Here is an 18335-nt window from a genome sequence, read left to right as displayed (position 1 = left end):
GGGCAGTGGAGGCCCACTCTCTGGATTCATTTAGGAAGGAGTTGGATAGAGCTCTCAAAGATAGTGGAATCAAGGGTTAGGAGATAAGGCAGGAACAGGATACTGATTAGGAATGATCAGCCATGATTATATTGAATGGCGGTGCAGGCTCGAAGGGCTGAATGGCCTTCTCCTGCACCTATTGTCTATTGTCATACTGGTGCCCATGGCTACCCCTTTGGTCTGGAGGAAGTGGGAGGATTCGAAGGAGAAATTGTTAAGGGTGAGGACCAGTTCAGCCAAATAAATGAGTGTGTCAGTGGAAGGGTACTGTTGGGGACGTTGGGAGAGGAAGAAATGGAGGGCTTGGAGGCCCTGGTCATTGCGGATGGAGGTGTAGAGGGACTGAATGTCCATAGTGAAGATGAAGCGTTGGTGGCCGGGGAAACAGAAGTCTTGGAGGAGGTGGAGGATGTGGTTGGCGTCTCGAATGTATGTGGGGAGTTCCTGGACTAGCGGGATAGGACAGTATTGAGGTAGGTGGAAATGAGTTCGGTGGGGCAGGAGCATGCTGAGACAATGGGTAGGCCGGGCTGGTCAGGCTTGTGGATCTTGGGAAGGAGATAGAATCGGACTGTGCGGGGTTCCGGGACTACGAGATTGTAAGCTGTGGGTGGGAGATCTCCTGAGGTGAATGAGGTTCTGTATGGTCTGGGAGATGATGGTTTGGTGATGGGGGATGGAGAAAGTGAGGACTGCAGATGCTGGAAATAGAGCTGAAAATGTGTCGCTGGAAAAGTGCAGCAGGTCAGGTCAGGGATGATTCCTGAAGAAGGGCTCATGCCCAAACCGTCCATTCTCCTGCTCCTTGGATGCTGCCTGACCTGCTGCACTTTTCCAGCAACACATTTTCAGCTCTGATGGGGGATGGAGTCATGGTTGAGGGGGCAGTAGGAGGAGGTGTCTTTGAGTTGGTGTCTCCGTGACCCTTTTTTTAAGATTAGATTAGATTATCTACAGTGTGGAAACAGACCCTTCAGCCCAACCTGTCCACACTAACCCTCTGAAGAGTTATCCACCCAGACCGATTTCCTAATGCACCAAACACTATGGGCAATTTGGCATGGCCAATTCACCTGACCTGCACATCTTTAGACTGTGGGAGGAAACCGGTGCAACTGGAGGAAACCCACACAGACACAGGGAGAATTTTCCAAACTCCACACAAACAGTTGCCCGAGGCTGGAATTGAACCTGGGACCCTGGTGCTGTGAGGCAGCAGTGCTAACCACCGTGCCAACCCTTGTTAATGAAAAAAGTAGAACATCTGTACAAACTCCTTTTACCCTTGCAAAGTAGAGTCCTCGGTATGAATATATGTAGTTTCTAGAGCATGAAATTCATTGCAAATCCAACGGGGATTATATTTTGGTTTCTTTTTGAGTGCAAGATGGAAATTTTTAACTTTCATTTTCCTTGTTCCTTAAAGTTAAATGATTATAAAACACCTTTTTTGACCTGGGGTGGGCAAAAATGCCGCAGTATCCATCAATAACATTTTCTTACAATTGTAATTTGCTTTACCAATAGGTCAGCTCCACAGCAAAGACAAACTCTTCGAGATCTCCAAAATAAATCGAACACTAGCACTGCAGTTGCCTTGGGCACATCGCCACTTTATCCTGCTTCAAGCAAGAGCGTCTCGCCAGTTATAAGCACAGCTCTTTCCGCAGGCCTTGCCCTTCAATCTGATCAGCCTGCAGCATTTACAGGCAGCTCTAACTTAGCCACAGCTTCAGCTGCACCATGTATAGAGCAGCCTGGGATGCAGCACGATGCACAAGGAGGCCTCAAAACCTCACTTATGCCTCAGCAGGAAATTTCCCTCACTAATGTTTTAGTACCTCTAGAATCAATTAAACCAAGTGAGTATTTTCACCTTGTTCTTTAGAGCAGAGGCTGCAGTTGTTCTCCTTTTTGTGGCAGACTGTGTTAAAGGGAGTTCTGATTAAACTGTTTCTATTGGTGGGAGGGTCCTTAGGCAGATGGCCCTGGTTTAAAGTGGTTGGTTAAGGGAGGGCGTGAACTGTTTTTATGATCAAGTTGCAATCTGGAATGGACGATCGAAAAGGATGGTGGAAACCAATTCAACAATAACTTGCAGGATATGCTTGTAATGGAACATTGATTGGAGCAATAGGACAGGAGAAGTACATCTATTAGATAGCTCTTTCGAAGAGCTAGTGCCTGGAAATCTCCTGTGTTGTATTATTCCATGATTATGAAATGACTTTGGGAGCTTTCACTTTGCAAAGACACTTTAGCAAGTCATTTGATAAGGTTCCCTATTGTAGGCTCATTCAGAAAGTGAGGCTTGGGATCCAGGGAAATCTGGCTGTCTGGATACAGAATTGACTGGCCCATTGAAGGCAGAGAGTGGTAGTAGATGGGAAATATTCAGCCTGGAGCTCAGTGATCAGTGGTGTTACGGAGGGATCAGTTCTGGGACCTCTGCTGTTTGTGATCTTTATAAATGGCTTGGATGAGGAAGTGGATGGGTGAGTTAGTAGGTTTGCTGATGACCTGAAGGTTAGTGGAGTTGAGGATAGTGTGGAGGGCTGTTGTAGCTTGTAACAGGACATTGAGGATGCAGAACCGCGGAGATAAGTGGCAGATGGAGCCCTGAAGAAGGGCTCATGCCCGAAATGTCGATTCTCCTGCTCCTTGGATGCTGCCTGACCTGCTGCGCTTTTCCAGCAACACATTTTCAGCTCTGATCTCCAGCATCTGCAGTCCTCACTTTCTCCTAGATTTTTTACCCAAGGTGATAAGGTTGTTAAGAAAATGTATGGTGTGTTGGCTTTCATTAGCAGGGGGATTGAGTTTAAGAGCTGCAAGGTTGGACCACACTTAGAATATTGTGTTCAGTTCTGGTCCCCTCATTATAGGAAAGATCTGGAAGCTTTAGAGAGATGCAGAGGATATTTACTAAGATGCTGCTTGGACTGAACGGCATGTCTTATGAAGAAAGGTTGAGGGTGCTAGACCTTTTCTCATTGGAGTGAAGAAGATAAGAAGTGACTTGATAGAGGTGTACAAGATGTTGAGAGGCACAGATAGAGTGGATAGCCAGAAACCTTTTTTTTTTCCCTTGGCGGAAATGTCTATCACGAGGGGTCATAAATTTAAGGTAGTTGGAGGAAGGTTTAGGAGCGATGTCAGAGGTAGGTTCTTTGCGTAGAGAGTGGTGGGTGCGTAGAATGCACTGCCAGCAGTGGTAGTAGAGTCAGATACATTAGGGACATGTAAGAGACACCTGGATAGACACGTGAAGGGTATGTAGTTTACTGTGATCTTTAGAGTAGGATAACCGGCCGGTACAACATCAAGGGGCTGTACTGTCCTATGTTTTATGTAATTTCATGAGCTGGCAGAACTGCGTTTTGTACTAAGTACTACAAAAGTGAAAAGCTTTGAAGACTTTTTTTTGTTTGGTGCATGTGTAATGGTGGGGGAGTAATTTGCTCCTGTCTTACAGACGTCATTCAGGTGTTTAGTCCCATATGTGTGTGTGTTTTGCTGGAAAAGCATAGCAGGTTAGGCAGCATCCAAGGAGCAGGAAAATCGATGTTTCAGGCCGGAGCCCTTCATCAGGAATGAGGCTGGGAGTCTTGGGGGTGGAGAGATAAATGGGAGGGGGTGGGGCTGGGGGAAAGTTAGCTGAGAGTACAATAGGTGGATGGAGGTGGGGGTGAAGGTGATAGGTCAGAGAGGAGGGTGGAGTGGATGGGTGGGAAGGAAGATTGACAGCTGGGACAGGTCATGAGGGCGGGGTTAGAGGGTCCCGAGGCGGAAGATGAGGCGTTCTTTCTCCAGGCGTCGGGTGATGAGGGAGTGGTGATGGAGGAGGCCCAGGACCTGCATGTTCTCAACAGAGTGGGTGGCTGGGTTGAAATGTTCGGCCACGGGGTGATAGGGTTGATTGGCGCTGGTGTCCCGAAGATGTTCTGTAAAGCACTCTGCGAGAAGGTGTCAAGTCTCCCCAATGTAGAGGAGACCGCATTGGGATACAATAAATGACGTGTGGAAGTGCAGGTCAAACTTTGGATGTGGAACGCTCCTTTTGGGGCTGTGGACAGAGGTGAGGGGGGAAGGTGTGGGTGCAGGTTCTGCAATTCCTACGGTGGCAGGGGAGGGTGGGTTGTTGGGGGGACTTTTCCAGCAACACACGCTAAACTCCAGCATCTGCAGACCTCACTGTCTCCTGTTTGGTCTCATAGATGATAGCAGATTTCCTAGCCAGCTAGTCTGCTTCTGACTGTGAGCATTAGGCTTTTATATCTCACTGAGCCCAATCCCAACCTCATCTAGCATCCATACAGGCAGACAGACACACGCAGTAACTTTCAGTCTCTCCCTTATTTACACGTCTCTTGCACATCTTGTTATGTGATGTGGAACAGATGATGGTTCAAGATGAAGGGAGAGAGCAGATGCCTGACCAACATTGGTTGAGGTGTTTGGCAAAAGGTTAGAGGACAGTGGTGGATGAATGGTAAGTGCATGGCGTTAGAGATGCTCACTGTATGGGAAATGGCAGGTGTGAGAAACTACTGTTGCAGCATTTTATGATCAATACATTTCACTTGACTTTCTTCTCCATCTCTGCCACACAGGTAGCATCTTGCCAGTTACTGTATATGATAAGAATAGTTTTCGAGTTCTGTTTCATTTTGCGAAGGATCCTCCACCAGGGCAGCCAGATGTTTTGGTTGTTGTCACTTCCATGATCAGTACGGCACCACAACCAGTGAAAAATATAAGATTCCAAGCTGCTGTTCCTAAGGTATAACGGACCCCAGGGTCCTTCTTTATATTAACTTTTTTCCACAGTCTTTGTGCAAGTTGTCATTTTGCAAGATTGGATTATTTTTAAATGTTGTTACCCTTCTCCTGAATGGACTAACTCTGACTTGCATTCCATTGAATTAATTCCTTAATACTTTGCCAAGTACCTTGTGTCTTATCCCACGTCTTGGAGTTAACTACTCTGTTGTGATGGTCTACTGGCCATCATAAGTTATATTTACACAGTCTGCATTTTCCATTGGGGTTCTGTAAATAGTGATCAGAAGTATGATGTCTTCTGATATATTCATCTGCTGTTCAGGCCATGTATTCTAAGACTTGGCTGTAGTGCTGTTTCTGCCACTTTAATTGGCAGCATAGGCTTGGGACTGAATCTGGGATATCTCTGATATGCAGCTCACTTCCACTTTTTATTATTCTTTCATAGGATGTGAGTGTTGCTGGCAAGGTCAGCATTTGTTGTCCATCCTTAATTGCCCTTGAGCTGAACGGCTTGCTTGGCGATTTCAGAGGGCAATTTGGAATCAAATACCATGGGTCTAGAATCTCACATGGGCTGGATCTGTCAAGCATGGCAGATTTCCTTCCTTAAAGGGCACTAATGAACCAGATGCGTTATTATGACAATCAACAATGGTTTTGTGGTCCTCATTTCCAAGAGGAATTCTAGATTTGTTGGGTGAATTGAAATTCCACCTGCTGCTGTGGTAGGATTTGAACCAGTATTCCCAGGACATCAAAAACAAGATAGAATGGAGAAACTCAGCAGGTCTGGCAGCATCTGTGGGGATGGAAATATCATTGATGTTTTGAACCAAATGTGACTCTTTGGGGAGTCTTATCAGACTTAAAACATCAACTCTTTCTTTCTCCACAAATGCTGCCAGACCTGCTGAGTTTCTGTTTTTCAGATTTGCAGCATTTGCAGGTTGTTCCCAGAGTATTAGCATGGATCTCACTACTAATACTCGAGTGACATTACCTTTGTGTCAGTGTATCGCCCTAAAATCATTCAGCTCTTTGATCAGAATCTTTTCCCCAACCCAGAGAATGGGATTGCTTTTCAATTTGCAGCTTCCATTGGTAATATACCATCCGCAGCTTAGCTACTGAGCACCCTACATGTCCTCGAATAAATTGAGACCTTTAGGTGGCCCTTTGTCTATCAGCTGCTGGAAGCAGAGCATTCTGCCTCAGCAGGCTGGAAGATATGACAGCAGGGAAAAATATAAATCATGACTTTCAAGGCCAGCAGCGGTGGGCCTGTGTAAAACGCAGCCTTTAATTCAGTGCTTTCATTGAAACGGCTGCATGTTCTTTTTAAAAAAAAGCACGAGGTTTCTGTTTGATGATTTCTGGCTCCATTTGCCATTAATAAACTTGTTTAGTTAATTCCTTATTGAATTAGAGATGCAGGAAGCGGACTACACATACAGTCTGTTTTGGTAGGTGATTTTATAGAATCCTGACAGTGTGGAAACGAGCCCTTTGGCCCAATAAGTCCACACCAACCCTCCAAAGAGTAACCCACCCAGACCCATTCCCCTACCCTACATTTACCCCTGACTAATGCACCTAACCTACACATCCTTGAAACTATAGGCAATTTAGCATGGCCAAATCACCTGACCTGCACATCTTTGGATTGTGGAAGGAAACCGGAGCACCCAGAGGAAACCCACAGATGGGGAGAATGTGCAAACTCCACACAGACACTCCCCCAAGGCTGGAATCGAACCCAGGTCCCTGGAATTGAGAGGCAGCAGTGCTAACCACAGAGCCAGCATGCCACCTCTTTTATCGTTCCCCAGAATGGGTAATTGGCTTCAATCCAGAGGCTAGAGAGTGAGAATCACAGCTCCATATTAAGTAGGGCTGACCAGGAGACTCTCCTTATCACTCTCACTGCAAGTGCATTAGAAGGATTTACAAACTAATGATCAACTTGTTTGGCCACACTGTTAATGAACCTCTCATGATTGTCAAATCTGTGGAGAGTTTCAACCAAGTGCTTCTGGTTCAAAGTCAGAGACACTACCCACTTCACCAGAGATCTTTGTTTGCAATCATTACCCTTGATTACACTGCTGCTTGTATTTCATCCTCAACCTTCCATTTATCCGATGTGTCTAATCTGATGCTTTCACCATCGATGAACAGCACTTACTGTATATCAAGAATTTAGGCATGTATCTTTATTAACTGTCAGATATTGCTCTTGGGAGAACTTTAGCGCATCAGGGGTGTGAACCAAGAGGGAATATTGGGGCCAAATGCTGGAGTGTACAAAATAGTTTGAGAAGCAGATAGCATTTGTTTGTGAATGGAATATCATTATGGGAAGTTGGAGTAAGGTAAGAAGTATGAAATCTAAATCCGGGTTACTGTGAATGCATGGACTCCAATAAACCAGATTCGGTAGTTACAGGCAAAGGTTGCCATATGGGAATATATGATATTATGGTGAATAAGAGACCTGGCTCAAGGAAGGGCAGGGCTAGTTGCTGTATATTTCTGGGTGCATATTGGAAAGGAGGAGGAATGGAGGAATTGGTTAAGGAAAGTATTGCCGTGCTGGAGAAGGAAGGTACCTGAGGGTTCAAAGAATCAATTTGGCAAGAGCTAATGATCAAAAAGGTTGCAATTGCATTGTTTAAGCCCATAAGAAATTGGAAAAGGACTAGGCCATTCGGCCCCTCAAGCCTGCTTCACCATTCAATAGGATTGTGACTGATCCAGCTTTCCTCGCATCCACTGTGCTGCATTTCCCCATAGCCCTTGATTCTCCTGCTGATCAAGAATAAATCTATCTCGGCCTTAAGTATAAACAAGGTCTCTACCCCTACAGTTCTCTGCGGCAAGAAGTTCCAAAGACAACTCGATCCTCTGAGAGAAGAAACTCCTCTTCATCTTGTTCTTTTGTAAAGACAGATGCAAAAATATTAATTATTATTATTAAACACTTAAATGTCTCTAGCCCTTGTGTAAATCCCTGTTTTGATGCCCCTTAATTCTGAGACTACGCCCTCTGGTCCTAGACTCTTTCATGTGGGGAAATGTCTTCTCATATGTAAGCATCCTATATATTTCAATGAGATCACCGTTCACTCTTCTAGACTCCTGTGAGTACAGTCGCAAGCTGTCCACCTTTGCTCCCAAGACAATCTCTCCATACTGGGAATCATCCCAGGGAACCTTCTGTTAACTACCTCCAGTGCTTGGTGTAGTTTATAGACGACCAATGGGAGCAACTTAGGGGAAGATGTGCAGGGAAATTACAGAGTGGAGTGAACATACCTCTCTGAGTGCAGACTGGGGCAGAAAGGGAAAAGTGTTAAATGTTCCAGATTGTGTTCAGGAAAATCTTCTACATTGTGTCAAGCCCACAAGAAAGGACGAGCTATTAGATGTGGTTCTTGGAAATGACGTGGGGCAAGTACCTCAGATATCAGTCGAGGAATGTTCAGGAGATAGCAGTCACTGTATAATAACAACATGTGGGATGATAAAAAAGAATAATAGGTAATCCAGTGTAAGAATAATTAACTGGGAGAGAGCTGACTTGAATAGGACAAGGACAGAACTGTACAGCATGGAATGAGGTTGATGGGAAAATCTGGAGCAGAACAATAGACTCCCTTTAAAGAGGTGAAAGTGAAGACTGCAGATGCTGGAGATTAGAGTCAAGAGTGTGGTGCTGGAAATGCACAGCAGGTCAGGCAGCATCTGAGGAGCTGCATCAATGTGGATTTCACCAGTTTCCTAATTTCTCCCCCCCACTCCCTGTTCCAACCTTCCAACTCGGCAGCGCCCTCATGACCTGTCCTCCCTGCCCATTTTCTTTCCCACCTCGACCTATCACCATTACCCCCACCTCCATCTACCTATCACACTCTCAGCTACCTCCGCCCCCCCCCCCCACCCAAGCCCAACCCCCCTCCAATTTATCTCACCACCCTCTCGTCTCACAGCCTCATTCCTGATGAAGTGCTTTTGCCCAAAATGTCAATTCTCCTGCTCCTTGGATGCTGCCTGACCTCCTTTGTTTTTCCAGCACCACACTCTCAATTCTACCTTCAAAGAGGAGCTGGTTCAATTACAATCCAGGCATATTCTCTCGAAAGGGAGAATAAACAGTTTCAGAGCTCCCTAGTTGAGAAAGCTGATAGAAATTAAAATAGAGGAAAAATATATGCTTATAACATACCAGAAAGGTTCATTTGAGAACAGAGAGGAATTTAGAAGTTTCAGAGGGGAGGGGAAAAAGCATATTCTAGAATCTAAGAGAGATTATGAGAAAAGACTGGTAGCCAACATAAAGAGGAATCCTAAACTTTTCAATCGGCACATCACTCATTTGGTAAAAAGAGCAGGAAGACCAATTAAATACCAAAATGGGCATTTACACACAAGGGCAAGAGGCATTGCTGAAGTGTTTAATAAGAATCATTAATATTTTTGCATCTGTCTTTACAAAGGAACTAGATGTTATCTAGGCCATGGTGAGAGAGGAGGAATCTCAATCACTAGAAAGGTTCAGAATTGATAAGGAGGAAGTGTTGGGTAGACTGTAGGTGTTTAGTGTTGACAAGGCACCAAGACGAGATGCATTGAAGGAAGTGAGAGTAAAAATTGCAGGGGCGTTGACCGTATTCTTTGTCTTCAGTAGCCCCAGGAGAGCTGATAGAGGACTGGACTACTGCAGGTGTTAAGCCCTTGTTCAAAAGTAAGCCAAATAAGTACAGAACAGTCATGTTTAACTGCTGTGGTGGGGAACTTTTAGAAATAATTAGTCAGAATAGAATTATCATTACTTGTTTAAAAAAAAAAGTCTTCAACCATCGCTATTACTAATCTGGAAACTTTGTGAAAGTGCAAAGCATTTATTTAAAATCAAGAAATATGTAAAGCCGGTAGATATTGAGGCCACAATGATTGACATGATTTTAATTGAATGAGATATATGAATTTCTTCGCTTTTTTGGTCTGGTGAGCTATTTCCCATCTTTGGTGCTTGATGTCTCCATATTTCTTGCTGAGAAGAACATCGAAGCAAGAGCAAGGCCATTCAGCCCATTGAGCCTGTCCCACATTATGAATCGTGACTGATTATCTCCTCAATGCATTGCGTCCCTAACTCTTAATGTCATTAGTTTCCAGAAACCTCCAGTCAAGGCCTTGCAGTCATCTACAGCCTAAAGATTGCCTTCAAAGATCCTGAAATCAGTTGTCTTGTGGCAGCAGAGCGCAAGCTTTCTCCTTCTCTTTGATTTTGCTCCTTCCAAAGTCCGAAGGGTTTTTAAGATTAGTGTCACTCACTGACTAGTTTGGAGAGCAGGAGATGTGTAAAGCCTTAAAAAGTGTTAGGTTGCTTTACAAGATGTTGTTCATAGGAACAGGGAGTACACCATTGAGTCCCTTTGAGCTTATGCTGCATTTAGTGAAATTACAGCTGACCTCTGACTTGTATTGGTTTAAAGACAATGGGGTTTTGATGACAAAAATCTGTCAGTCTGGTTTTGAACATTTAATTGACTCCCCGGTCTCAGTTTGAAGGAGGATGTTTGAAAATGCCACTGCCCTTTCTGTGAATAAATATATTTTGTTACATCATCCCTAAACAGTCTGGCTTCAGTTTGTGTTACATCCCGTTCCACTGGGCTCTCCTACCAGAGGAAATTGTTTTTCTCTTTTTCCCATTTGTGCCCCCTCTTCTTTGCTGTCTCACCTGTTCGCATCAGCTCTCTCACCCACTCTCTAGCTGACCAACTCCTTGTGAAACTTTTTAATTGCATTGTTTTGCAGGTCATGAAGGTCAAGCTGCAGCCTCCCTCTGGCACCGAGCTACCAGCATTTAATCCAATACTTCAGCCTTCTGCAATTACACAGGTCTTACTGCTAGCAAACCCACAGAAGGTGAGTGTGCTTTTAATTATTGTGCACATGTTAACACACTAATAACTGAGGCAAGTGATTTTGGCAGAGCAATAACTTATCCCCTCTAACCCTGTCTCATCGCTGATCATAAGCAGTCTGCAGAATTTTTCTTTGTTAAAATGGTAACAAAAATGTTCACTATTATTGTATAGCACTGCATTGTATAATCAGTCTTGACGTGTATGTACATCATCCCTCTTGCTCAGTTCAAGAAAGTATTTTCTGCTACCTTGTGGAAGGAGTTCAATATTAGGGGTTGTTTAATATAAGATAGTTATGAATAAATTCTCAGAAAAAGCCATTTGAAACCTTAGGATGATCATTCCTGCCTGGTTGAGAGAGTGTCTCTAAGCCGAGGTACATGTTCCATGCTGAAGATTATGAACCATACCCTATGGCAAAGCCACCAGAGTTTTTTGTGATAGCAGAAGGATTAGAATGTTTAGGGGCAATTCTTACTCATAGACGGAGGACCCTTTGGTAGAGGGCATGATTCCTAGAGGGACTCCTGAGGAAGGCAATGGGAAAGTTCCTAGTGCATTTCTGCCGAGAGTACTGGTGCCTTTTGAAGTTGAAAATGGGTTCTCTCGACAGAACCCATGGAGGAAAGCTTGAGGCCAAAACGTGTGGAGAAATGAGCAGAGGACCTGCCCTGGGGCAAATCATTACAGATAATTCCAAGAGGGAATTGAGGTGCAACTTCTTTATCTAGAGAATGGTTGGAATGCAGAACTTGCTGTTGTTGGGATTATTAGAATAGATATTCTTCAAGGCTGGCTAGATGAATAGATACGAGAAAAGGTAATGAATTGGACGTGTAGATAAGTTCCTATAGATCTTAAACACTAACACAAACAAGTTAGGTTGAATGGCCTGTTGCATAGTGCAAATCCTGTGTAATTCCCAAGAAGGCAAAGAGGTCAACTGTTCAGATGACTCGGTCAGTGAACAAGGCAAATGAAAAAATGTGAGGTCCTCCTCTCTGGAAACTTTCAATCCGACTGTGTTGATGTTCCTGGTCCTTGTCATGGCTTAGAAACAAAGGTAAGACCTACACCTGGAAAACACAGGAACCCAAGCACAGACTCTTCAGAACTCAAGATGTTCAATACTCCACTCAAGTGAGAACCAGATAGTTTGATTTCTTTTTAATAGGGCTGATGATATTGCACCTCTGTTGTTAAGAGGTAGTTTGTTTCTTTTGGAAAATGTTCTTGTTTGGATGTTTATGAACAAAAGACTAAAATGCAGTATCACTCTTTACAGGAGAAAGTCCGGTTACGATACAAGCTCACATTTACGTTGGGCGAGCAAACCTTCAATGAGATGGGAGACGTAGACCAATTCCCACCTCCAGAGTCGTGGGGAAAGCTCTAACTGGGTCATAAACAAGGACACTATACAATACTACTGCTCTGTTGTTGGGTGACCACCAACAGTTTGCTGATAAGGTGAACAACGGGCAATGATAACTAAAACTGAATCCTGATTCAGTTGATTTCTGATTTCTAAGGCAGATCTAATAGTACACCATACTTATCTGGAACGAGACCTCTGTCCTGCTAATGGGCAGGATGCTGTTATTCCCTCCTGTTAGCTGGCAATGTCAAAATAGTCCCCTCTCTTTGTATGGTGGTGTTACACCTGATGTCAGTGTGTGATAAAATTGTTCAAAAATTTGTTGTTCTGCCTGGCTTCAAAGTCTCCTTTTTCTGAAGTACATATTTTACTCTTATTCCCAAATTGAATCCGTGTAGATTTCCCAGTTGATGAGGCTAGTATGGACCTAATACGTGAGGACCAGAATATTTGATTCCTGCTCTGTGCTAAATCAGCCACTATCAGTTAGAGCAACACCACTGCATTGACTCTGTGCTAGCAAGACTGAAATCAGACAGCAATTCCAATTCAAAGTTTTATCAAGTGGGCCGTCCTCAGAAGTGCCTCTCTGGGTCATTGGGCTTGACTGCAATACTCTTGGTTGTCAAATACTCCTCTGACTCATTTATGAAGATTGACCATTTGGACTCTGAAATGGAGTAGGGAGTGTAGGATGTGGGATAACGAATCATCCAGCAAAAATCAGCCCTTTTTATTAAAGGCAAATATTTTTAGAAATTTAACTTTAGATTGTGAGATTTTTTTTGTCTTCCTCAAATACAGTATCATAATTGTGACTTGGGGCAGTGGTTGGATTGTTTGATTTGCACAGTTTGGAGTGCATCAGCATGCCACACTCAGCTTACAACCTAAGAAGTTCAGATATGGTAGCAGAGAATCTCTTACACTCTCCAGGGGAACATTGGTATCATTATAGATCCAACCAGCAATCTATTGTGAATTTTGATCTCACCCCCTGGACAAGTTCAGCAAGTTCATTGTGGCACTGTAGATTCTCCTTTGTACTGAATGAGGACAGGGGATATTTGATGGGGTTTTCCATCATCCCATGTTCAAATGACCCAGCCCCTCAATTGTAAACAGGTAATTCACTTCCTGTCTGGCCACTAAGCGCACACGGTTGGTTCTCTGTGCCTTCTGGATGACCCAAACAGGCATTGGTATTAAGTGCAGGAGGAACATTCAGGCAAAACTGATGATACTGACTGCAAAATGCGCACACATTGGGAGAAGCTATTGCCCACAGCCCATCCCTGCTGCCTTTTTGAAACTATGTAGCTGCATTTATCTTTCAAGGCATACAGTGCAAATATTCTGCTGGCATGATTCTTAGGCCTTCAATACATCCGGCGTAAAAGCAGCTCAGATGATGATGTAATCCAGGGGACGACAACTACTTTAGACTGCTGGTCGCTGGTTGAATTTTGCAGTTATTGAGTCCTTTCAGTTTACAATTATTGGAAATACTCATGCGGCCCCTTTACACAATGAAATAGGTTTGATTGTGTAGTGACTATAAAACTGAAAGCCCTGTTTTGGCTTATCAGAAGATGTACCATATAGTTACCATGGTTGTGTCTCTGCACAAATATTTAAATTCTGTTGCAGGGTAAACCATTAATCTGAGCATTTCAGAAGCTATGTTGTGTAATTTGTCATTTCTATATAGAACCATAAAATGCAAAAATAGAAGTGAGTTGCTTTCTATTTCCTCCCAAAATTCTAGTGAAGCTGGAGCTGGTAGTGGAAAGGGGAGTGTAACCTGGTGACAGATGGGGCAGCAGGAGGCAGAAACTTTAAAACATTAGTAGCTTCTGCTCAGTAAGTGATTCTATATCATGCTGAAAAACCTTTTAAAAATTTGGTAGTAGTGACATTAATTGCAGTCAATTGCTGAATGACCTAGTAGAATGTTCTAATGACAATAAATATTGTCAACCAGTAAGGTTTTGAAACAATCCAGTAGATGATTATGATGGTAAGGGCTTTTAATTCTAATTCTAATCTGTGTCTTTCCATGAAGATGGAGGCTGGTGAATTCCGTACTCTAGTGTTTTCGTTTGTCCAGTGACTGTCATGAAGCTTTTTTGGGGATATATTTATTTAATGTGATAGGTTGTAAATTTAACATATGTACAGATTTACATTAACTTTTAATTACAACTCATTTAATTGTTTGATTCAAATTTGTCAGTGCTTTGTCTTTTAATAATGTTTTTAAACCCTCCACCAACGTGACCTAAGGCTCATTATCTTGTTTTTTTGGCTCCTTACGCTTATAGGGACCTTGTGCACAAATTGAATGCCTCACTTGCCTGCATTATTGCATTAACGTTGAAAGATATTCCATTAGTTGAAAAGGACTTTACAACAGTCTGAAATTGTGAAGGTTTTTTTTTACATAAATGCAAGTTCTTTTCAATTGAATTATGTTTTAGCTGTAATGTTACCAAATGTGACTTTGAATGATCAGGAGTTAAGATGATGATCCTATAAAGTTACAAGGCTTTTAACTTCACCCTCCCCAGCATAATTTCAGCATTGCTGTCACAAAACTAGTTATATTTTTGTTTTTCCATAAGATATCATTTGAGTGAAATTATATCAATCTGTCTATGGACTGTGCTGTTTCTCAATGCCTTCTACAATCTGTCACATTGGACTACATCCAATCTGTTTAAGACTTGAGAGAACTGCAGAACTTTTTCTCCACATTAATTGAATAAATGTTCAAAAGGACGATGAGTAATGATTTTAAAGTCCAGTGCAGCCTTCAGAGCTTATCACGCTATGGTCCAACAATCCTGAGATTATCTCTTCAGCGGGGAGAGGGAGCTTTTTGGCTTTGATTCTTAAACAAAGCTGGGATAGAGGGGCAAAGCAAAATATTACGGATGCATAAAACCTGAAAATATTGGATGCACGCAACAGTTCAGACAGCATCAAAAAGGAGAAAAATGCAGGTGAAGCTTCCACATACCAGAGCCGTGTGCACACCTGAAAAGTGAGAGGTTGATGAGCAAATTAATAAGATCTGAAAAAGAGGGGGCGATATGTAGTATGTATTTCTTTAAAAAGAGCACCGAACAAGCTTTGGCTGAAAACTGTCAAGGAATGAACAAAAAAATTAAGAACTTTTAAGATAAAGGGTATCGAAATGGCTAAAGAAGTAGCTAACCCAAAGAGTGGGGAAGATGGAAATCTTAATCTGGTCTCGTCTGAAATTAAAACTGTGTTGATAAACAGGATATGGCTTAGGTCTGCAAGGTTCGGACCCAAAGGGGGTTGCAAGGTACTTTGGAAAAAGATTACATTGTTCCTGCAGGTAAAGTTCCAGTTTCATTCCCATACGACGACAAGCAGTTTTACTTTGCGCAAAACTGTGTAGTACAGGTAGTTAGTTTCCCCAGGAATTAATATATGTAGGTGTTTCTGACAATGAGCCAATTTCATGTTGTGATAAAATATGTTTTGTGATTTTCTCTTCAGTAGCTGAACCGCTAAATTGCATTGATTAGGAGTGGGGTTCACATAGCACGTGGTACAAGCTTGCTGTTTTAGTGTATGATTCATGGAAATTTCAAAGAGATAAAATAGAAATAAGTAGGAAGGAGAGAGTGAAGGTGAAAGTGCTCCTCTGTAACATAAGGGGCAGGAGCGTATTTGGTTTTATCTCCCCAGTTGTATTTTTATTGAACTATTTCATTTGTGTAATTGTAGCCATTCTTAAAATTACTGCACTTACTCTGTTTATAATGTGGGGCAGATTTAGTGACAACCAGAAGCTACACAGCCACAAGAGTCACATGTGTAATTGTAACACTAACACTAACACTCCGATGTTCTCAACTGTCAGGGTATGGTTAGTACACACATTAAGCTGCGTTGGTGGTCCTTGCAAATAGACTGCGAATCAGTCAACAGGCTGCACCCAAAATAGAACTTGATTTTCCAAACATTGCCAGTGGCATGGTTTACATTGGATTCTGCTTGCCCCTTCAGTCATGCAAGATAGGGATCCCTCCTTCTGTCAACTTCTCGTCAGCGGTAACTCTGCAATTTTTTTTAAGGGAAGTTACTTTGAGCCAGAAAGGCTTGCATTTACATAGCCCCTCAGGATGACCTCCGTTCTCATAGTCAGATTTTTATTTTGAAAGGCAGACACAATAATATACGCAGCAAGATCCCACCATCTGTGAACAACTGATAATTGTTCAGAAGTGTTTGAGAATTAATCTGCAGCGGTGTTTGATTGCCCCCTTTTTCTTCCGCTAAGAGCGTAAGCTTCAGAGATCCCACTGATTTTCAGATTTCTGACTGAAATGGAGAAACAGCTGTAAGCTCCAACATGAGCTGCATAGAGCTAATTATAAGCCATTGTAACTTCCCATTTCTGAAAGGACAATCTTCTTTGGTGCCTGCCTACCTGTGGGGAGGGAGAGGTTGGACAGTTTGTTCTCAGTACATAGTGTACCATTGATAGTAGTGAGTTTCACCAAGGTACTGGCTTCTGGCAAGTTTTTTTTATTGAGGCCTAGAAATTGGTCATATCTGAATTGCATGCAACAGGTGAGCTTGGTAATAGGACCAAGGGAAATTGACTTGTCCTCATTAACTTGCTATTGGTGAGTTAATGCAGCTGTGGAGGAGCTTGACGACAGCAGGTGAGACCTGGATGGGGATGATGGTACAGTGATTTTATGTGGAGCTCCCCAATAGATCATTAAAGTGAGTTAATTCTTGCCTCTCCAATGGAGCCCTGTTATGCACCTGAAGAAACTGGCCATGAAATGACTGTAATTTGGCACCTGACTTGTGTATGCAAAGAGACTAATGTCTGTTTGGGTCATGCACCCTGGCTTGCTCCAGAGCAAACCATCCAAAGTGGCGTGCATGCAAATTTCTAACATGAGGTGAGCATAGGCATTTTGATTGCCATCTTGGATCCTTAGGTATTCATTTGATACAATCTAATTTCTAGACCATTAACAAGTTATCAGCCTTCACAGTATAAAATGGCTGCAGCAGCAGTGTTGCTGATAAAATGTCTCCTGGACTATGTTCACTTTTCTTCTATTGCTATTGTTAATTTGATTCAAGGACCCTCTTTACAGCAAGGTCTTCGTTTTTGTCTATTTGAAATGTGTGTACTCTTCAGTGGTTCGATGTAACTGGCCCAAGTCAGCTTGGGTGTGCTGAAATAATGTATGAGGAAATATTAATGAAACAGACATGATGACTGGAAAATATGTCACTATTCAGTGACTTTACAGACCCCACCAGAAAGTAAAAATTTTTAAAATGAAAATCTTCAATCTCATTACCCATTACCAAGATGAATATGGCCTGTCAACAGAAATTGGCTTTGGCTATTATTTTGTCCCATGCACAATGATACTACCCAGGTGTATCACCCTTTGCTAATGCAGCTTTCACTGAATCTCCAGTACCTTTTAGGGCTTGTGCGAGCTGAAATAATTTCTTAAAAGGTAGTTTGACCACTTCAAACAGCAGCTGACAAGACCCACCAAGCATAGAGCCATGTAAGGCCTTTTGAGAGAGTCGATAACAAGTGTCAGCAGTGAGTGTATCACCTGTGTGGTACATTGCCAAGTGAAATCTTAATTCCTTCAGGGAAATGTGGTCCATCTGTTCCAATTGGAATCCTTGCCCAGGTTGTGTTTGATCTGCCTCAGAAAGTGGAAATGTGTTTAGTCTGAGCACACAGGTGTTGTTTCCTTTATTCTAACACTGCTTATCTATTTGTTCCAATAAATACCCTTTGTCTCCCCTGCTTGGGATCTGTAGAACTGACTTGTGTATATATTTATATGGTCTTTTGGAATTATGTACATTAGAGCAAAAATTTATTTATGGGAATTAAAGTTTTGTTTTCCTGGGATTGTGAGAGTCTTGTGATGTACACCAGGCATCTTTTTTCTTTTGTGTATATCTTTTTCTCAATAAATTATCCAAGGTCTATTTTTTTATTTTTCTATCAGATTTCAAGGGAATCTTTTTACAGTTTTCACAGTAAACAGCAGAAGTGACTATGCCATCTGTCAGAACTGGACTTGAACCCAGATTCTGCAAATGTATGATGAGTAGTGCAACTGTAGCCTGTAGAACTGAAGGAACTTTACATTTTC

General features: G+C 42.6%; 1 protein-coding gene across 4 annotated transcripts in view; it reads left to right on the top strand.

Moving 5' to 3' along the window:
• Window positions 1-12464, top strand: part of gga1 (golgi-associated, gamma adaptin ear containing, ARF binding protein 1) — a 119577-nt gene extending 107113 nt beyond the window's left edge. For all 4 annotated transcript variants that reach the window (XM_043679760.1, XM_043679759.1, XM_043679761.1 and 1 more), the window contains 4 exons: window positions 1570-1904; window positions 4656-4825; window positions 10654-10764; window positions 12052-12464. In XM_043679760.1, the coding sequence (XP_043535695.1) occupies window positions 1570-1904; window positions 4656-4825; window positions 10654-10764; window positions 12052-12162 (727 nt within the window). In that variant the 3' untranslated portion in view covers window positions 12163-12464. The remainder of the gene's footprint in view (window positions 1-1569; window positions 1905-4655; window positions 4826-10653; window positions 10765-12051) is intronic.
• Window positions 12465-18335: the final 5871 nt, after the last annotated feature.

Source organism: Chiloscyllium plagiosum, chromosome 39, assembly GCF_004010195.1.
Source record: "Chiloscyllium plagiosum isolate BGI_BamShark_2017 chromosome 39, ASM401019v2, whole genome shotgun sequence".
NCBI classification, from domain to species: Eukaryota; Metazoa; Chordata; class Chondrichthyes; order Orectolobiformes; family Hemiscylliidae; genus Chiloscyllium; species Chiloscyllium plagiosum.
Note: the sequence above shows the minus strand (reverse complement) of the source record. Positions and strands in the feature narration are given on the sequence as shown.